We start from the raw sequence: 22340 nt of genomic DNA on the forward strand, positions 1-22340 counted from the left end.
TCGTCGAATGCAAAGTCTTGACAGAGGAGACAACACATTAAATTTACGTTGATATTTCAGTTTAAGTCTACACTTTCGGAATGTTGACGGCTAAGATTGTAGCTGTAGTTTGCCTACCGGTATTGCAATGCCAAGTGCTAACATAGAACTGCTACGTTACTCGTCGACTGAAAATATTCACACAGAATCGAGTCGTGGAGCGTTTCGGGGTAGCCAACTTGGCCGCGCTTTTCCCATGCTAAAGCTAAGCAAAACGAGGGTTACTGTTGGGGATAGCATCACAGTTTATTGGGACATCCGTGAAACTTGTGGGGCGAGCGATTGGATTGGGCTGTTTGATTTAGGTGAGTTCGTTTACTCATAATGGTTCAACGATGATGTTTCGTCCTCTCTAAGTGCTGACACACACACGAAGTCCTTGTTTTGATAACTTCGACTGTTTAGTATTTCTATATTCTTATCTTAGCTATAATGCGTCCGTTTTGGGCGATTAGTGTTCACATTTTGGATTGAAGCTCGAAGTATTGTTCCGCAAGTAAAGAATACTTAGTATCATCGATGGTGCGAAAAGATGGTTTGAATTGTTTATTATATTCTAGAATGAAATGTTCTGGTCCCTTAGTATTACCTACTCTCTAGATTTGCTAGGGCAAATAAGCGTTCGAATGACCAGGAAAAAACATTTTGGATGTCATTCGGGAAATTATGTGATCCCCTTTTTGTGTGTTTCGCGCTTAAAAAAAAAAACAAACGATGGCAGTCGCTAGGAAAATACCGAAAGTGTTTATTAGAACAGCTATTCATGGCTATCGGGAATTTTTCATAATAATTTTACGCCAATGTGGCTAGTCTGTGGTTTAGGCGATAGATTATTTGTAAGGCATGTTAGAAATTTACTGACCACCATGTTGAGTTGTGCCTTTATTCGGTGATAATAACATTTTGAAGGAGTTTGAACAGATATCATTGGAAACATATTTACTGCAGATTGGTATTCTATACTCTAAGTTTCTGGTGCCCAGACTGAAATAACAAGGGGGTAAAAAGAACAATTGAGAGACTGGCATCAACAACTTCACAGGAATATGTATTATAAGATTCCCCTCTTTAGTTGTAGACCGATTGATTAAGAGATAGACTGACACTACGTAAATAATACATTTGATGAGCATCGAATAAATGGTTGATATTTTGCATATTTCACGCATTTTGCTACATTAATCTTTCTCTATACTGTCCCGAAGATTAACTATTTAAAAATCTGTTTGTAGTTTTGCTTATTTCTCAGTAGAGTTGCGGATGCACAAGTACTGGGTTTCAAATATTTTTCTTGATCTTTGAATAACTGCCAGATTATTTTATAATGATTTTGACAACAACGGTATATAATATCGTCGATGTCCCCTTCCATCAGCTGGTCCGGCCTTTCATACTCATGGGAGTTATTCTCCAAGTATCTTACACACTGGGATAGCCATATTTTGGAGGCAGACGACTCGACCGATGTGAAGCACATGGACGTTTATTTATTTATATTCATTATTTAGATGAAGATGCTAATTTAAAGTGCAATAGATGCATTTCTTGACGTTAGTGTTAAAAATTTATAAATCACGCTCAGTCAAAGTCTTCTGTTGCAATTGAATAAGGAAGTAGAGCATGATTAATTCGATCTATTCACTCGTGCAATAACCGTGGATTTTCACATTCGTGTGAACTTTTGTTTGGGTGGAACAATGTTTGACTTCTATTCAGATGTAAATATAATATACTTTCACTGCATTCAAGTTGAACTGTTTGCTCTTTTATTAATCGCTCCAGGCGAAGTGCTTGATTTGATACAGCTATAAACATCTGAGCGTAATACTTAAATATATTTCCAACTCCGCTTATTACATGTTTATTTATTAAGCATGAATGAGGTCATTGTTTTGATGTTTAGAGTCTTATGGAGTATTATGGAGCTTTAATTGAATTCAAAACAATCTCCTACATTGCTAAGTAATTCTGCATAGGCATTTAACAGTAACAATAAGGGAAAGAGAAATATTATTTGCACTGTCTCCAATTGTCGAATCCACTAATTCTTTTATAAATCATGTTCATCATAGATGGGCCCACATCACTGGTGAACTACCTTGACTGCAAACAGAGGGGAGTAACTGGAGCAAGACGAGGGGCTATCAAATGGGTCATAACTCGTAACCTAACATTTACAGAAGGTAAGATCCCCTTTACCGCAAATGATAAAAGATCCTGAAAACCCTTTCACTAAAGCTGACAGCATTGAAGCCAGCTGACTGATGGTATGCTAATTAGCCAGGGTAATGAATCTCTCTGTCGCTGAAGGCTCAGTTCTTTTGTCCAGTGTTGTCACCCAAGTAATTTGGTATTCAAAAATGATTTTTTAAGTTTGACTTTCCTTATTCCATCAACTCACCAAATCTGATGCATTGTTTTAAGAAATGGAGAATTACACTAAAATAATGAAATATCTATAGACAATTATATTTATTATATTTAAAAAAAACAAGAGAAATTGAAATAGAGCTCATAGCTAAAATAGTTTTTGATAAAAAATTCCCACCACTGGATCAAAGTGGAACTGGTGGACCAAGTCATGCTGCTTAAGAATATGTTACGGTGCATTCCCCCTTCTTCCAAGAAGGAAATACTCCTCCTGTACCACTTTCCTATCCTGTGGGACGAGTAATGTTACTCCCATTGTACTAGTATGCTATCCAGTTTTAATAGTATGCCATCCAGATTTAACAGTATGTTATCCATGATATCAGTCTATTGCAATAGACCAATACTGCAACAAGGCCTGAACTCACACAACTGACTTGAGATGGGGGAACTGGTTTTAATCACACACGAAACACATTTTACATACTTCCTAATATGATCTTATTGCCCATATAAGAGATTCACATGTAAATTAAATATAGATCTCTCTTGACAACTATGCGGCCATAAACAGTTTTTTTAATTTTACTTCAAGAGCTACATACATTTGCGTGGTACTGGTTGGATATCTTTGTTTTCCGTATGATTCCCTATGGTATTTGTATGATGTGCAATAATGCAGTGCTATATAATTTGGTACAAGAAAGCCATACCATGGTACCAGTATACCATCCCATGGTACCAGTATGATATCCCATGATACCAGTAAGATATCCCATGGTATCAGTATGATATCCATAGTACCAGCGTATGATATCCCATGGTACCAGTATGATATCCCATGATACCAGTAAGATATCCCATGGTACTAGTATGATATCCCATGGTACCAGTATGATATTCCATGATACCAGTAAGATATCCCATGGTACTAGTACGATATCCCATGGTACCAGTATGATATCCGATAGTACCAGAGTATGATATCCCATGGTACCAGAGTATGATATCCCATGGTACCAGTATGATATCCCATACTACCAGAGTATGATATCCCATGGTACCAGTATGATATCCCATACTACCAGAGTATGATATCCCATGGTACCAGTATTATATCCCATGATACCAGTATGATATCCCATGGTACCAGTATGATATCCCGTGGTACCAGTATGATATTACATGGTGTCAGTATGCCATCTCATTGGACCAGCATGTTGCCAATTTTTACCATTATGAAATCTAATTATACTAACATGTTACCTAATTGTACCAATATGATATCCATAGTATCAGTATGTTATCCATAGTACCAGTATAATATATAATGGTACCAGTATGATATCCCAGGCTACCAGTATAATATTTCATTATGAAATATCATATATTTAGTATATCTTTAACTAAAGAGTATTATTTCGAATTTACCAATTTGATATCTGTCATGATGCCCCATGTCAGCAATATGGTTTCCACAAAATGCTTTTATTATAATACCTGCTTTGTTTTCTGTTTTAGTTGAGACCAAGTGTATATTCAAGTACGTCAGTGCAAACACAGAAACTGTGAGGGCCATCAGCCCTACTCTTTTTGTACATAACCCTTTGGCAGAGGTTGGTGTCATTTTTTCTCTTATGCACTTGACTTTAGGAGTAACATTAATTAGAAGCTCTTTTACCTGTCTTTAGATACCAGGTTCTGGTCGTTGCCGACGGCAATCAAATATCTCCCAAGAAGTTCTTCTAGAATTCTCTGTGTCAGGTATTGTTTTGATTTATTCTATTAACATGCTCATTACTGATGTTTTTTAAACTAGTTTGCCTATTGGTGTTTGTTAGTGCCATCTCATCTCATCGCCTTTTAATGTCCGATTGCACGTATGATTTATCAGCATAGTTCTTTAATTTAATTTTCTTTCTTTAGGCCTCCAGGCTGAAGGACTCAAGAAGAACATCTTTGGTCGACCCAGTCCATATGTCAAACTCTCTATCATTCCATCCCGTCGGCATTTTCGATCTTGGAAACATCACCATGGGCAAATCGCCAAGACGTCTTCTCAGAGCAACACAATTGATCCTGATTGGCGAAATGAGGTAGGGTAGTGGAATGATACATGTCTTATCATGACTGAAGTGCTGTGGTGCGCATAGGGGCCAGGTGGACCATGCACCTGAACCCCTTATCAGTCTTATTATAAGTATATGTCCAGTGGGAACATGCTGTGGTGATGAATTGAAAGTAAATGTAGCTCATTAGAAAAAAAAAATGTTAATACACCTTTAAATTGTGAATTTACTTAAAAATTGTTCATTTCAATTTATTTCCTCAATTTCACAGGAGTTTGTATTTCTTGGTGGACATGATGACACCCTTGAGATTGAAGTCAGGAATAAGTTCTCTGGGGCTCGCCCTGCCTTCAGTAGATTTTTGGGGAAACTGTGTATTCCGCTTGGTGACATATTTGATTCACAAGGTTCGGGGTGAGTACTTGTGCTAGCTCCCTGAGGATCCAACAGTTTTTCCTCAGCTGCGAAAACTCCCCTGCAGGACCTTTTGGAAGAGTCTGCAAAAAACACTGTTGTTTTTTATTTTTTCCATTTAAATAAGAAGGATATTTCTGTCAAAAAAACGGAAACACTTTTTGCTAGATAATCATTTCATCTACCTAAGTAGCCTTAGTTCAATTAGAGAGTCTTTTTAGAACTTCATTTGCACAGTTATACGGAACGCCAATTCGATTCTAGTTACGCAGGGTTCCGTAAGGGTTCGTTTTAATGCAATGTTTTATGTCGAATTGGCGTTCGGAATAACTGCCGTATGAAGTTCTAAGAAGACTCTTTTTCACAGTTAGACGTTTTTATATAAAACACTGATGCTACGAGGCTACATTTTTGTGAAAACTATGTGTGTAATCGACTCTATTTTTGTGGACGAGTTGACTCTACTTGTGGACGAGTTGACTCAATTTGTGGACGAGTTGGTTGTGGACGACACGGTTTGTGGACGAAGCCCCTAGGAGGCTATTTCTATTCAATACCCGGATGTTATCAATAAAAATCTGTGAGTTTTGTTTGCCCATTTACCCATGTCATTTTCGCATTTTTCATATTATAGTAAAAGCTGATATACTTGTACCGTAGTCATTGTATTAACGGATAACGTTTGTTGAAGGACTGATGTTGTAACCAGACCACTTGGTAAACGAACTCCAACAGACCGAATTCAGGGCACAATAACCTTCGCCATCTCTGTGATGAACTCTTCGAGTCATCCTTCAGTCCATGGTAGGTTTTCTTGCAATTCTTTCCTTCCATCCCCATGCATTGAACAAAGTGTACAATATTTAACGATAATATGTTTAGAAATAATTGCTATCTTCAGATCGAGTTAATTATAGTAATGCGACGAATTTCCTGGTCCGCCGTGGCAATATAGAAACATTCTATTTTACTGACAAAAATACGCACAACTCCTTAGCCCAGTTACTTGAGACTTTATTGTGGTATCATTGCCACGGAGATGGCATTGTACAGCCTTCCTGTCAAACAGTCTCCAAAAGCAGCATTTTGTGTAATTAATTTATCGTCAACAGGCGCAAATCAACAAGAGAACATCTCTCCTGGCAGAAGCACGACCCCATCCCACCGTGGAGCGTCATCCTGCATGGTGTTGGCCAACCCCGCTCTTCGGTCATCAGCACCCAACATCCTCCAGCCGTTAGATCAGAACTCCTCCGCTCTAGATCCTTCAGACGATTGCCCTCCTGCTGCGTCAGGCACGGTGGACGCTGTCTCTAGGAGGCGGCCACATCAGAGGGGCTCCCGACCGTTCTCTGATGTCTACAGCTCGGACTTTGTGCCTCTGGATGCGGATGATCTCCCGCATCGCCGTCGTATGGCCCACACGGATCAAGTGTCCAGCGGGCAACGTGAAGTTCCACGTGCATCGGGTCTTGGGCAAGTCATAGAGACTAGCCTAGAACATCTTGCCACTCACGAGTCAACAGAAACCACGCAGCCGTCCGCCGATGCGCAAGGATCGGTAGAGAGGTGCTCCTTGTCGCGTGAGGAGGCCGCCGTTGTAGTGGATCACGATACATCGCCTGTCACCGACGCTTTATCGCCCATGGAGACCTCTCAAATAGAAGCTGTCGCAGATGAGCTACAGGAGGAGGAAGATGAAGACGATCATATCGATGCAGTGGAAGAAGAGAGTCCTGATGCACCAGAGGAAATCGAGGCATCCAACGAGCAGGTGGACCAGCCCATGGAAGAGCTTTCTAGATACGACGAGGAATCGGACACGCGAGTAGCTCGTGTTGATGGCCCAGTAGATTTAGACAGGTCCAGTGCCATGTTAAGGGCAAGTATTGCAAGTATCGAACTGACTGAAGACTCCCCACTGAGAATAATCGAGGAAAGCGAGTTTGCTCGCGAAGAGGCTGATTCGTTTTCCCCACGTAACCTGGCCGAGTCTGACGAGGAGTTGGATGTGGAAATCGAAGATGAGGGGGATCACATGGACACCGCAGAAACGTTTCTGGACGCTGCCGAACATCTATCGGACGGCACCACATCTCCAATGGAGGAAACACTATCTGTCTCCCCTAGCATTTTGTCAGCTGAGACTTGGACTGCGCCCGCTAGCTGTGCTATCCCGGTGCACATCTCTGATCTGCACACATCGTTGTCAGCTGAGTCGTTACCTCTGCATGCAGTCCCTAATGATATTGCTCCAATCAGAATGTCATCGAGCTCAGATGAACTTAGTAGCGCCAATCTCGAAGGCGACCATGAAGAAGACGCGGCTTTGGTAGCTCTTAATCCGGCCCTCGCGGATTCTGAACTAACTAATAATGAAGGGGATCCGCTTGTAAACAACTCGGGTATATATTCATCTATAACTGGCGCTTCGTCTACGGAGGTCAGAAAAGAAGCGCCTGAAGATCTGTCAGGGGACATTGCCGATGCTACAGAATCTACTGAGACTCCTGCCGAGATCCTGGTCATGCCTTCGACCTCCAGCAAACGTGCCATTACACGGCAACTTTCACTAATAGAAACTGTCGATCGCATTGTACAAGATAATGATCTAGCCGCATCTAGACATGTGGTTACACGGCGTGGTAGCGAGGGAACTATCTCGCAGCCCAGAAATTCTGATCGTATTGAAATCCTCTCGGCTGAAGTCATCGCTACTGATGTATCACATAGTAGGAGCCACTCCGAGCCAATAAAAACTTCCCCAACCGTCCGCCACGAGGGCTCCTCCCCTAGTTCCACAATATCACGCATCCCGATGGACAGTCCATCTGAGCCAGTTTGCTTGGGTATGACGCAAATACAGGGCTCTTCCTCAACTTCAGAAATGATTATCGACTCTCCAACCGAATCTAGCGACATGCCAGTATCAACAACTGGGGCGTTTTGGCCGCGGTCCGCGTCCATGCGCTCCAATCAGGCAGATAGACTCCTGGAAGAGAGGGTTCGGCCCAGCCGACCCGCACGGCGCTCCAAGCAACTATCGCGGTCAACCAGCGACCCAAGGGGTTCACTGTCTAGTGAGCGCCCAGAGAGATCTCGGAGACGACGCACTGAAACTGAACCTAGGGACAGCAGTCTTCCATGTACTGCATCAACCCCGGTATCTCACGATCAAAGCCCAAGCACGCTCAGTTCAATACAGCAAGATTCTGTCGTGCTCGCCACTAGACTGGTCTCAACTTCTGAATCTACATCAAATACGGAGAGCCCACGCTCTTCTGTAGTTATAGCAAGTGCGTTACCAGAATCGCATTGTTCTGTCACGCAAGTTCTCTCCCCCGGCCACGACTCTGCGGAGCAAATCATGGACGAACTTGAGACAGTTGTTGCAGTTCCGGTGGAAGTGAGTAATACGGAGGCCTCTACCTCTGCGCCGTCTGAAGCACATGACAGGACTGTAGTCGCCGCAGGGTTTCCCCTTTCTCCCGGCCCTTCTACTTCGACGAATGTCACACCACTTCCCTCACCAAGATTGCCGCAGCGGCCCAATTACGAGGGTGACATGAGAGAGCAGCTAGAACAGGTACTGACGAGGGAGTCAAGGGAAAGGTCCAGCTTGAGATCCAGTCGGCCTACAGCGCCCTTGCCTACACCCGGCCACCGACCCGAACCTCATGGGGCCCAGTATAGCAGTGGCCAGGAGCAGTCTAATAACGAGGTAGAGAGGGCAGACAGTAGTACTGTCTCGGGTAGCGACACTGGGGCCATTCCCAGGCAACGCACACTAGACTCAAGAGGTAACATAACACAGATACTGCGCAGTTACATCAGAGACACGCAGACCCCTAGTTATAGCACCTTGGAGGCACAACCACAGCTGAGAGACGACGTGATTTCCTATGAGGACCGCTTGCCCAGTAACACGCATCCGCTAGTTGACCACCGGGATAACGAACCAGCAGTGGGCAATGAACACATCCGAATCAGGGGGAGAAGATGTCATGAGGATAATTCACGCAGATATGAGCGTGCAGCACAGCGACAGCTTAACTTAGATAACACGGCAAGGGTCGAGCAAACAAGTCAAGGGCAGCTAGGACTTCGGAGGGAGGAGGAACACACCAGGCAGAGTGGATGGAGGGAACGGAGGGGAACTAGGAGTGAGGAGCCCTCAGAGGGATCCACCCGTCGACGGTCCACCCGGCATCACAGGGACGACCGACAACAGCCGCAGCCAGTACATGTGCAGATTAGGGATCAGCCACCCGAGCAGACGGAGCAGGAGCGTGAGGAGCCGCCGCTCCCTCCCAGTGAGTAACACACCCTTGTCATGGTTAATACATCCCACTAACACACCCGTGTCATGGTTAATGCCTCCTTCTAACGCACCCTTGTCGTGGTTAATGCCTCCTGCTAACACACCCTTGTCATGGTTTATACATCCCACTAACACACCCTTATCATGGTTAATGCCTTCTGCTAACGCACCCTTGTCATGGTTAATGCCACCCACTAACACACCCGTGTCATGGTTAATGCCTCCTGCTAACACACCCTTGTCATGGTTAATGCCTCCTGCTAACACACCCTTATCATGGTTAATGCCTCCCACTAACGCACCCTTGTCGTGGTTAACGCCTCCTGCTAACACACCCGTGTCATGGTTAATGCCTCCTGCTAACGCACCCTTATCATGGTTAATGCCTCCTGCTAACACACCCGTGTCATGGTTAATGCCTCCTGCTAACGCACCCTTATCATGGTTAATGCCTCCTGCTAACACACCCGTGTCATGGTTAATGCCTCCTGCTAACGCACCCTTATCATGGTTAATGCCTCCTGCTAACACACCCGTGTCATGGTTAATGCCTCCTGCTAACGCACCCTTATCATGGTTAATGCCTCCTGCTAAAACACCCTTTTCATGGTTAATACATCCCACTAACACACCCTTGCCATGGTTAATGCCTCCTGCTAACACACCCTTGTCATGGTTAATGCCTCCCACTAACACACCCTTGTCATTGTTAATGCCTCCCACTAACACACCCTTGTCATTGTTAATGCCTCCCACTAACACACCCTTGTCATTGTTAATGCCTCCCACTAACACACCCTTGTCATTGTTAATGCCTCCCACTAACACACCCTTGTCATGGTTAATGCCTCCTGCTAACACACCCTTGCCATGGTTAATGCCTCCTGCTAACGCACCCTTTTATGGTTAATGTCTTCTGCTAACGCACCCTTGTTATGGTTAATTACTCCCACACAATTTGTTGTTGTTGTTTTGCGATCGTGATGGGAAAATATTCAACTTGCTTACCCTTGTTATGGTTAATTACTCCCACACAATTTGTTGTTGTTGTTTTGCGATCGTGATGGGAAAATATTCAACTTGCTTAAGTCTTAACTTAGATATAGCCTCAACTCATTATAGAAAGGGTAATCTGTCTATGTCTACAGATTGGGAGCGAGGAGTTGACTCACACGGGCGGGTATACTACATCGACCACGCCAACCGAACGACTACTTGGAATAGACCCACCAGAGGTGAGATCATAAACAGAAATATTTTCTATTTTTCTTAATTCCTCACTTGTTACATTGTTTTTTTTTTTAGAGGCTCCAATTCACGAAAGCAGCATGAACGACATCAACACACACTGGCAGAGTCTAGACCGCAGGTGAAGAAGGGACTGGGCTCTATTTATTTTTGTAATCAAATATCAATCCCTGCTTAGTAATAACGAACTCCTAAGCATCTTTTTACAAATGGTTCCTTGTTAAAGGGACATTAATCTTGTACAAGTACAATACATAGCTTTGACGACTTTGTTTCGATTAGATATCAGAGTTTTCGACGCACACTTCGAGGTCGGAACAGACAAGGACGCCCACCCCTCGCTCCCGGCTCACGTCCAGAACACCGCGACCAGGAACCAGCACCGGAACCTACGGACAATGCCACGCCCAGTGGTCCTCAGATCCCCTCAACGAGCCAGACCCCCGCATCACCAAGTACGCCCGCGGGACCAAGCATGCGCTCGCCTCCCTCAACCCCAAATACCCTACCTGCCACTCGAACACCAAATTCGGCACCAAGCTCCTCAGGCTCCGTCTCCCGTTCCCGGTCATCTAGCAATGCGTCGGGTACTGGGTCGAGAGGGCGATCCATGGCCGCCAGCAATGCTGCACGGTCAGCGGCGCTGCTCAACTCGCCAGCAGTGAAGTTTATCACGAGACCGGACTTTGTGGATTTTATTAAAAATAGCGGGGTAAGGGCTATGATGCAGTGCCGCGAAGCCCATAGTGGGGAGGTGAAAGTGGGGTAAGGGAGGCGGCTATGGAACAGTGCCATAGCGCCTAAAGGGGGCCGTGAAATGGGGTGGGGGAAGGGGGGAGGACGGACCTCAAACTGCTATGGAGCAATGGCGTAGCGCACATAGGCGCCGGGGGGAGGAACCTGGGTGGTATAACCCCCCCCCCCCCCCCAATTCTCTAATATCTCTGTATCGTGCCCCCCGCCAACATTATTTTCTTTTTTCTAAATTTAATTTTTTTTCTAAATTTAAACCAATAGGGGATGGCTGTGCACCCCCACCCCCCTCTAATTCCTCTTTATCATACCAGTATTTAGAGGCTCCCTACGGCCCTGTCATCGTCTTCAATCGAACGTCGAGTGATCACGTGTCATCGAATTTATCACTACTGATCCAATATATTTGCCTTCATCTCTAACTATGACAAAACATGTTAAAAAGTATACCTGAGTTATCTAAAGTTTACATGGTGGTTCGTGTTCCATTCATGAGGAACTTCTTGTTTTTTCAGGTGGCAGGTCAATATTACTTCCAAAGCCAAATGTTGAAGTTGATCGTCTCCAAGATTCGCTCAGATCCGGCGCAATTTGAACGGTAATGATGGGTGGATGGCTGATGTTTTTTTTCCGAATGGAAATACAACACCATATAGATTCAGTTCCTTAAATCTTTCCTGACACTCTTGCTACAAGGTAGATACCCTAAATGTATTGGAACTTAGAAATTTAAAATTAACGGTGTGCTGCAGCGTGTGCTAGCGAGCTGCATGTTGGCTGATTATTTCCTGGAATGTATCATCTTTAGGTACCGTCACCAAGTAGAGCTTGTCCGATTCCTGAACCAGTTTGCCGACCCCCAGATGGAGCTATTTCCTGGCTGGGACAAAAAAGTGGACCAGAATGGAAGGGTGAGGGCCAACATTATTTGATACCCATCGTGCACACGAGTTGTACCGAGAAGTCCCCGACTAGTACCGACTCAACTCGCTAAATGTGCCGAGTTACCTGGAGTTGAAAACCAACAATATAGCTATCGGGCAATGTAGTACCAATTAGAAGGCTCGGCAAAACATTTTACATTACTCAAAAAAATCCTAGAGACAGACTTAGTAGGAGTTACATATATTCGGTTGGTATCTCCGCTATATTAAGGTAGCATATAATTGTTATCCCTCAGTTATACTTCATCGATCACAATACGAGAACGACGACCTTCATCGACCCCAGGCTCCCTGTGAATACCACGGACAGAAGACCACGACCAGGGCCTGAGACCGAGGTACTTCAAAACGCTGCCATAGTAAAAATGTACTTGTCAATCTCTCTTGTTTTGTATTAAGCATAAGCTCTTGTTTTTAGCCTCCTCGTCGATCACGTGCCCCGCCGCCCAGGCCCCCTCCGCCAAGCTCTAGAGGGCACTCTCGATCCGGTAGTACTGCGGGCTCAAGCCAGGCGCTCAGTAAGCAAATTTGTTGTTGTTGTCGACCACGTCTGAATTTGCACTTTCATAATTCAACATACCAGCTGCAACAAAAATGGATAGTTTTCCCAATTTACTTTATTCTATTTTTTTTATTTATTCTATTTTTGTTGTTGCTTCTGAGTGGTTCTAAACGCGAAGCTGACATTCCGTGTCTTTTTGCAGCCTACAACCAACAAGTCATCGGATTCCTCTCACAGCCGAATGTAGATGAGATAATTACCAAAAAGCAGCCGCATTTCAACAGAAATTCTGCGCTCAAGTAAGGCTCCTGTAGTGCTGTAACTTAAGAACTACATCATCATTTTGCACGGGGGGGAGGGGGGGAGATGGGGGGGATGGGGGACTCAACCCCCATGTGCTTATACCCGGTCCCGAAAAGAGGACTAAGATGATTCCGCTCTTGTGCAAACTCGTATCTTTAACTACAAATGCTTCTTGTTTTCTTTAGGGCTACGGTCCGACGCGCTCAGATTGAGGGCGAACGTGCTCTCGAACGTCTTTCAAACAATGTGGACTTTGTGCTGTTACTGAGGTGAGATCACTAAATTAAATGCTCTACAGTATAGTCGTACCATATTAACTCGGAAATTCGGCACACTTTGACAAATTAATAAGCAAATTGATAAGCACCCACCTTTGAAAGCGCGCCACTGGTCTTATTTATCGGTATCATATTGAATATAGGACTCTCTTTGTGACCGTACCAAGGGGAACTATTGAGGAAACGCTTAGATTAATGCCTTTATCAACAAAGAGTCGCACTTAACACGCTCTAATGGCCGCGGCGCATATTCGAAGTTATACATTGAACTATTATCAGCTTGCATGTAGAGCTATTACACTTATGTAACGTAAAAAGTGCAGCATAACCAGGACACCATGTCAGCCTGTGCTACTTCATAGTATATACCTTAACAATACCTGGTTTGCTTGTAGCTTATTTGAGGACGAGATTATGTCATTTGTACCTCCGGAGATCAGTCAATCGAGCAGTTGCAGCGGCCCATCTACCCCGTCTACGTCACAACCTTCCAGTCCTGCTAGGGCCCCGATCAACAGAGTTCCTGCAATGAGCGACTCTATCGCAAAATGTACGTATACTATTTGCCATAACGCAAAACGCAGGGAATCCCTTACAAGAGAAAACAAGCTTGCTGAAGACGGGCGCGTACATCGGGGGAGTGGGGGAGGGGGGCAATTAAGCACTAAATTTATAGATATAACAATTGCTATAATAAACTCTAAGCCACTCCAATTAAAACTGAAAACGGTCGGAGTGGCGAGCCCGGTGAAGTACTTACTATAATATCGTGATATTGCAACTAACTTGAACGGTATCCAGTCACTTCGTCCACAAACCGTGTCCTCCACAACCAACTCGTCCACAAAAATAGAGTCAACTCGTCCACATATAGTTTTCACAAAAATGTAGCCTCGTAGCATAAGTGTTTCATAAAAAAATGTCTAACTTCTAATCTTAGCCCCATCACTGAAATAGCACCAAAATAACTAAACAATCCTTAATCTACTTATTCCAGGGATTAATTCGGTGCTAGTTACGTAGGGGTTCGTGATGTATTAAAGGAATAAGAGCGAAGTTTCGTGTTGAATTTGTGTCGGCAATGTTTTCTTGTTAAACAACACAACGGTCTCGAAGCGGCGTAAAAGAAATTACTAATCTTAGCTAGCTCTCTTTTTCACAGTTAGACGTTTTTATATGAATAATTGAACTATTGTTATTCGTTCTTACCTTGGGTATTGTTGTAATTCAGTGCCCGGTGGCGCGGCAGGAGGTCACAGCGTATCTGCGAGTCCTACTCCGTACCGGCGGGACTTTGAGGCTAAAGTTCGCTCATTCCATCGTCAGCTGTATCACAAGGGATACGGTCAAGGGCCCAACAAGATCAAGTATGCTATTTATTTTTTAAAGGGTGTATCTTAAATAGATTTACTCTTACCTTTGTCTTATCGTTTACTTCCAGCTTATAATGTCCATTTTAAATCATTCGTTGTTCAGTTTGTCCATTGACTGCAATTTGTAATCGCTATATTCTTTGTTCTATACTTGTAAAATCATTTTGTCCTATCGTTTTCTTACAGCTTATAATGTTTCCAAATCATTCGTTGTTCAGTTTGCAATTTATTTTAATCGCTTTATTCTCTATTTGTTATGCAATTGTCGCTTAGTTCTATACTTAAAATCTTTTTTTTTTTTTTTGTCATTCGTTGTCGTTCATTCGATTTTAAACCGTGCGCACTCGTTGGTTGTGTTGCAGGATGAGCATCCGTCGTGATCGTCTTCTTGAAGACGCCTATGACCAGATTATGAAAGAGACCGCGAGAAGTCTACAAAGGAACCGCCTTGAGATCCAGTTTGCTGGAGAAGAGGGGTCCGTCAGATCCTACGATCTCCTGCTCCGAAACTCCTATTTTTACTCTTACTCCTATCTTACAAAATCCTTTCTTCACTCCAAACTCCTATCTCCATTTCAAACTCGTATCCTCAATCCACACTCCTGTCTTCACTGTAACTCCTGCTCCTATGTCAAACTCCCATTTTCACTTCACAAACTCATTCATTCACTTCAAAATCCCATTTCACAAAAACTCCTTCCTTCTCTTCAAAATTCCATTTCACTTCAAACTCCTTCCTCCTGCCCTATTCCAAACTCCTACACCCATCTATGCTTCACATCAAACTCTAAATCTCTTCCGAAGAGAGTGTAGTAACCTTATACCTGCAAAATCGTCTTGAAATCCTATGCTACCACCTTCCACTCTAAACTCCTAAATTCCCCATAAAACCGCCTTTCCTTCTGCATCTCGCGTTCTGTGGGTTCTCCCCAGGAGTTTTCTAATTCTGATTCAATTTTAGTTCAAAAAGAATAACGTTCTACTTGTTTTCTAGGCTGGATTACGGTGGCCCTGCTCGCGAGTTTTTCTTTTTGATCTCGCGGCAAATTTTCAACCCGTACTACGGTCTCTTCGAGTACTCGGCTAACGATACGTATACGGTACAGGTCAGCCCAGTCTCTCTCTACGTCGACAACTCGCACGAGTGGTGAGTAATGGTAGAAAGCTCGTCAAGTAGAATGAGTTATAAGTAGCAGTAGAATGCGTGACAACTCGGACGAGTAGTGAGTAATGGTAGAGCTTGGCAAGTAGAATGAGTTATGAGTAGCAGTAGAAAGCGTGACAACTCGGACGAGTGGTGAGTAATGGTAGAGCTCGTCAAGTAGAATGAGTTATGAGTAGCAGTAGAATGCGTGACAGCTCGGACGAGTGGTGAGTATTGGTAGAGAGCTTAGTAAGTAGAATGAGTTATGAGTAGCAGTAGAATGCGTGACAACTCGCACGAGTAGTGAGTAATGGTAGAGCTTAGTAAGTAGAATGAGTTATGAGTAGCAGTAGAATGCGTGACAACTCGGACGAGTGGTGAGAAATGGTAGAGCTTAGCATGTAGAATGAGTTATGAGTAGCAGTAGAATGCGTGACAACTCGGACGAGTGGTGAGTAATGGTCGAGCTTAGCAAGTAGAATGAGTTATGAGTAGCAGTAGAATGCGAGACAACTCGGACGAGTGGTGAGTAATGGTAGAGCTTAGCAAGTAGAATGAGTTATGAGTAGCAGTAGAATGCGTGACAACTCGCACGAGTGATGAGTAATGGTAGAGCTTAGCAAGTAGAATGAGTTATGAGTAGCAGTAGAATGCGTGACAACTCGGACGAGTGGTGAGTAATGGTAGAGAGCTTAGCAAGTAGAATTAGTTATGAGTAGCAGTAGAATGCGTGACAACTCGGACGAGTGGTGAGTAATGGTAGAGAGCTTAGCAAGTAGAATGAATTATGGGTGGCAGTAGAATGCGTGACAACTCGGACGAGTAGTGAGTAATGGTAGAGCTCGTCAAGTAGAATGAGTTATGAGTAGCAGTAGAATGCGTGGCAACTCGCACGAGTGGTGAGTAATGATAGAGCTTAGCAAGTAGAATGAGTTATGAGTAGCAGTAGAATGCGTGACAACTCGCACGAGTGGTGAGAAATGGTAGAAAGCTCGCCAAGTAGAATGAGTTATGAGTAGCAGTAGAATGCGTGACAACTCGGACGAGTGGTGAGTAATGGTAGAGCTTAGTAAGTAGAATGAGTTATGAGTAGCAGTAGAATGCGTGACAACTCGGACGAGTGGTGAGAAATGGTAGAGCTTAGCATGTAGAATGAGTTATGAGTAGCAGTAGAATGCGTGACAACTCGGACGAGTGGTGAGTAATGGTCGAGCTTAGCAAGTAGAATGAGTTATGAGTAGCAGTAGAATGCGAGACAACTCGGACGAGTGGTGAGTAATGGTAGAGCTTAGCAAGTAGAATGAGTTATGAGTAGCAGTAGAATGCGTGACAACTCGCACGAGTGATGAGTAATGGTAGAGCTTAGCAAGTAGAATGAGTTATGAGTAGCAGTAGAATGCGTGACAACTCGGACGAGTGGTGAGTAATGGTAGAGAGCTTAGCAAGTAGAATGAGTTATGAGTAGCAGTAGAATGCGAGGCAACTCGCACGAGTGGTGAGTAATGGTAAAGCTTAGCAAGTAGAATGAGTTATGGGTGGCAGTAGAATGCGTGACAACTCGCACGAGTGGTGAGTGAGTAATGCTAGAAAATGCGACAACTCGAACTATCAGAATTTGAGTTAGAGGGGAAATCACTGTTACTTTTGATTCCTTTATATTGGATGATAAGTGATTATTATGGGTAACTAAATATTTTTCCGTTTTCACGCGATAACAGGTTTCGCTTCTGTGGGCGAATCGTTGGTCTAGTTATCATTCATCAGCATCTCCTAGACGCGTTCTTTACTAGAACATTCTACAAAGCACTATTGCGAAGGTACGTCTTCATTTCGTCTGGAGTTTTCTCGTTTACCTTTGATGTTTCTGATCCATTTTATTGCTCTGTGCGATTCTTTTATTCGTTGTTTTTGTGCTTTAGGGCCGTAACCCAACGTTATCTTATTTACCGTGGTTATTTCATAGCCCGTGTGACTTGAGTGATGTTGTCTTATTGACCGTGGTATTTTCATAGCCCGTGTGACTTGAGTGATGTCTTATTTACCGTGGTATTTTCATAGCTTGTGTGACTTGAGCGATGTCGAGGCCCTAGATGCGCTCTTCCATCAGAGCATGACGTGGGTGATTGAGAATGATATCGAGGATGTTCTGGATCTCACATTCTCTGTTAGCGAAGAGATTTTTGGCCAGGTAAGTTTCTTCTGTTAAAAAGCATTATAATGCTGTTTGCTGTGTTCTTCGGTGATTGGGTCTTTGTTAGCCCTGGTGAGGATGTGTTAGCAAAGCCTCCCTATGTTGTACGGATGTGTTAGCAAAGCCTCCCTATGTTGTGAGGATGTGTTAGAAAAGCCGCCCTATGTTGTGCGGATGTGTTAGAAAGTCTCCCTATGTTGTGAGGATGTGTTAGCAAAGCCTCCCTATGTTGTGAGGATGTGTTGGTAATGTTTCACTATGTTGTGAGGATGTGTTAGCAAAGTTTCTTTATGTTGTGAGGATGTGTTAGCAAGTCCCCCTATGTTGTGAGGATGTGTTAGCAAAGTCTCCCTATGTTGTGAGGATGTGTTAGCAAGTCCCCCTAAGTTGTAAGGATGTGTTAGAAAAGTCTCCCATGTTGTAAAGATGTGATAGCAAAGTCCCCCTGTGTTGTAATGCTGTGATAGCAAAGTATCCCTATGTTGTAAGGATTTGTTAGAAAAGTCTTCTATGTTGTGAGGGAGTGTTAACAAAGTGCTCCCGATATCGTGAGGATGTGTTATCAAAGGTGGTGTTACACGGGATAACATGCAACAGAAACTTTTCGCGATACATCGTATCGTATCCATTCTGACATGTTGCCAAGCAAATGTTAAACGGAATAACTTCCCAGATATTCGTCATTCTGGGTTGCATGTTTTTGAAGCGGGTTCAAAAACACGCAACATGTTGCCTAGTGACATGATGCGCGGAAAGTTGTGTTGCGCGATATGTTACACGGTCAAAAACTCTATACGATACATTGTATCGCGACAAGGTTTTGTTGCATGTTATCCCTGGGAATACCACCTTAAGCAAAGTCCCCCTATGTTGTGAGGATGCGTTAGCAAAGTGTTCCTATGTTGTAAGGATGTGTTAGCAAGGTCTCTCTATGTCGGGAAGATGTGTTAGCAAAAGCCTCCCTATGTTGTAAGGATGTGTTAGCAAGGTATCTCTATGTCGGGAAGATGTGTTAGCAAAGTCTCCCTATGTTGTAAGGATGTGTTAGCAAGGTCTCTCTATGTCGGGAAGATGTGTTAGCAAAGTCTCCCTATGTTGTGAAAATGTGTTAGCAAAGTCTCCCTATGTTGTAAGTATGTGTTAGCAAGGTCTTTCTATGTCGGGAAGATGTGTTAGCAAAGTCTCCCTATGTTGTGAGGATGTGTTAGCAAAGCCTTCCTATGTTGTAAGGATGTGTTAGCAAAGTCTCCCTGTGTTGTAAGGATGTGTTAGCAAGGTCTCTCTATGTCGGGAAGATGTGTTAGCAAAGTCTCCCTATGTTGTGAGGATGTGTTAGCAAAGCCTTCCTATGTTGTGAGGATGTGTTAGCAAAGTCTCCCGATGTTATGAGGAGTGTCCGCAAAGCTTCTTTTTGCTGTCATTGTTTCTATCTTTAATCCTTTTCATCCCTCGTGATTCAGGTGACTGAGCGGGAGCTCATTCCTGGGGGGAAAGATATCGCTGTCACGGAGCAAAACAAGGGGGACTACGTGGCGGAGATGGTCAAATGGCGCGTGGAGAGGGGAGTCTCGGAGCAGATGGAGAGCATTGTTCGCGGATTTAACGAGGTAAACACGGTCATTACTTTAATTTAGCTTTGATATTGGGAAAACTACGGCGCGATTCGTTTTCTGTCTTAAAGCCTGCGAAAACCTCTTTATTCATGAATTAAAACGTTTTTCGAGCACTGTACGATCATTGCATTTTATCCTTTTAAATGTGGGGCCTCGGATTCCTAAATATATAGTATGGCTAAAAGTCAATTGAGCCCAAAAGGCCTTTTTTGTTTCAGCAAAGTGAAAACAAGATTCGATGTTTGTGCTTCCCAATCTGACCTAACGGATCGGTGCTTCTTTTTGCGATCAGAACCGCCTTCTGGTATTTTTGTCTCACAGCATTGAAAGTGCTTGGATACGCTCACTTCAAACATTTTTTTGTTTACTATGTTTTGCTGTCCTTTCAATAATCGCGCCCAATTTCAAAGCTCAAATCCGGTCCAGAAGTCATACCGCTGCTCGACAAATCAAAAACGTTTGCTAAACTTAGCGCTTTTAATGCTGTAAAGATATGTAAAGTTTGTAGTAGCGCTTATCAATATAACCAATATTTCTTTATTTCCTCAGGTGATCGACCCAGCCTTAGTTAATATATTTGACGCTCGCGAGCTCGAGCTTGTGATCTCGGGCACTGCAGATATAGATATCAAGGACTGGAGACGAAACACGGAATACCGCTCAGGTTAGTCAGCGACTCGTACCCAGTACGCCTCTAGTCAGCGGCTCGAACCCAATACCGCTCAGGTAAGTCAGCGACTCGTACCCAGTACCGCTCAGGGTAGTCAACGACTCGTACCCAGTACCGCTCTGGTTATTCAACGACTCGCACCCAGTACCGTTCAGGTAAGTCAGCGACTCGTACCCAGTACCACTCAGGTTAGCCAGCGACTCGTACCCAGTACCACTCAGGTAAGTCAGCGACTCGTACCCAGTACCACTCAGGTTAGTCAGCGACTCGTACCCAGTACCACTCAAGTTAGTCAGCGACTCGTACCCAGTACCACTCAGGTTAGTCACCGACCCGTGCCTAGTACTGATTGGATTTTTAGCCCACAACTAGAAAGTTTGCTTTAAAGACGGCAGAGATGGGAATGGGGAATATCTACTTCTTCTCTCTGCTTTCGTGCGAGTTTTCTCGTGTAATATTTGGTTTCTGTCTCTACAGGTTACCATGACAACCATAAGGTAGTCAAGTGGTTCTGGAAAGCCGTGTCCTCGTTTGATAACGAGCAGAGATTACGACTTTTACAGGTAGGATTTGGCCACGTGAGCCCAAAAGGAATGTTTTCCAAAGAAAACATCCATCTTCAAAGCGCTCCCGTACGATAAGCGTAACCCATATGTTCCTTACTAGGGATTTTATGTCAATTCCTCCATATGAGTTAACGCCCATATTTTGTTGTTTTTAGTTTGTGACCGGTACGTCTAGCATCCCATACGAGGGGTTCGCCGCCCTGCGCGGTAGTACTGGCCCAAGGAAATTCTCGATAGAGAGATGGGGTGATTATACTAAGCTGCCTAGGTAAGTCCATTGCTTAAAACCAGAAGACAGTATAAAAATGATTCGCTGTTGTCCTAGTTCATTTTTGTAGGGTTTTGCGATCCCTTCTACGAAATCCTGGTAGGGCCATCAGAATATCCGACGTCGGAATTATAATAATAATTTCTATGTCTATGTTTGGAATTTCAGAGTTCATGTATATGTACCCGAAATTCCGAATTTTCCTCAATGATTTCGCCACCAAACATTTCCCTCGAAATAATGGTTAAATCCAACAATTTAACTTGCTTCTTATCTTTCTTCAGGGCACACACCTGTTTTAACCGGCTGGACATGCCGATCTACCGATCTTATGATGAACTTCTAGAGAAACTTACTTATGCCGTGGAGGAGACTGGAAGCTTCGCTATGCAGTGATTATTGAGAGAACAAGCCTTTCTTGTCGTGCAAGTTCAACTGTCAACCGGTGGATTCACTGCATGTTTTGAAAGCCCTCTTATCAAACCGATGCAGGGATTTTCCTGATTTAGTAAAGTCTGGTGCAAATATCAGTCAACATTGCTGGCGAAGTCTCGCTCTTCTTACTACAAGACAAAGGTCATGCTGGCATCTCTTTGTCTTATAGGCCTTATACAGTCGAACGAGACGCCAGCAATATTGGTTAATGATAGCACTGTTTGCATGGGACTCCTTCCCTCTTTTCGGATGCAGAAAAGTCTCGCCTTGTGTATGCTACGCCAGCCCTATTTGGACTGTGACTTTGACTAGAAGTCTTTTATGGTATAGAGTATAAAAGATGATAGGAACTTCTACCAAATAGGAACTAAGGAAAATAGTGGATGGTTTTTATGCCCAAGGTACTAGAGAACTAAAGGGTGTGAATTTTCAGCCGACGAGAATCGGCCACCGGTTCGCACGCTTTATCTGGAATACTATAAAGAGAGGGGTACAGGACGTTGTAAAAGACTACAGTGAAAACGAAATTTGATTATCACAAATCACTTTGAGGAGAATCTCATAGCTTTAATTAGCAATGGTTTTAGTGAGAATCTTTATTGCGGCGTCACAAAAGATAGCTATATGGAAATTGATTTCAAATTTGATCAGTGTATATACAAAGCAGATTTATGAAATGAAAACCGAACGTTGTGAATTGCTTGATATTGTTGTTGTTTCTTTGTTTTCTTTGAGCGATGGACCTCGTCTCAGATGAGCCGGCTGTTTACATTGACAATGAACTTCTATCGATTTAACAATTACTGTAATTTTTGATATTCTTCGTACCCTGGGTACCA

The 22340-nt window shown here is 43.6% G+C and overlaps 1 protein-coding gene across 1 annotated transcript; it reads left to right on the forward strand.

The window, feature by feature from the left end:
• On the forward strand, positions 1-22206 carry LOC5521769 (E3 ubiquitin-protein ligase HECW2). Its single transcript, XM_001641395.3, has 28 exons — positions 1-344; positions 2112-2222; positions 3931-4025; positions 4101-4173; positions 4336-4505; positions 4750-4892; positions 5584-5696; positions 6005-9205; positions 10362-10448; positions 10519-10582; positions 10744-11173; positions 11730-11812; positions 12023-12125; positions 12395-12496; positions 12577-12676; positions 12863-12959; positions 13149-13232; positions 13637-13791; positions 14473-14608; positions 14977-15090; positions 15609-15761; positions 17477-17575; positions 17817-17946; positions 19410-19556; positions 20112-20226; positions 20710-20795; positions 20954-21066; positions 21351-22206. The coding sequence occupies exons 1-28, from the start codon at positions 128-130 to the stop codon at positions 21460-21462; spliced, it is 6633 nt and encodes a 2210-aa protein (XP_001641445.2). The 5' UTR covers positions 1-127; the 3' UTR covers positions 21463-22206.
• Positions 22207-22340: the final 134 nt, after the last annotated feature.

Source organism: Nematostella vectensis, chromosome 2, assembly GCF_932526225.1.
Source record: "Nematostella vectensis chromosome 2, jaNemVect1.1, whole genome shotgun sequence".
Classification (NCBI taxonomy): Eukaryota; Metazoa; Cnidaria; class Anthozoa; order Actiniaria; family Edwardsiidae; genus Nematostella; species Nematostella vectensis.

Excerpts from the sequence above, each read along its gene's own strand:
- LOC5521769 (XM_001641395.3), top strand. The coding sequence starts at position 128 with ATGCCAAGTGCTAACATAGAACTGCTACGTTACTCGTCGACTGAAAAT. Across the intron at positions 13,792-14,472 it reads GAGCGACTCTATCGCAAAAT|TGCCCGGTGGCGCGGCAGGA; the intron begins GTACGTATACTA and ends GTTGTAATTCAG. Across the intron at positions 21,067-21,350 it reads GATTATACTAAGCTGCCTAG|GGCACACACCTGTTTTAACC; the intron begins GTAAGTCCATTG and ends ATCTTTCTTCAG.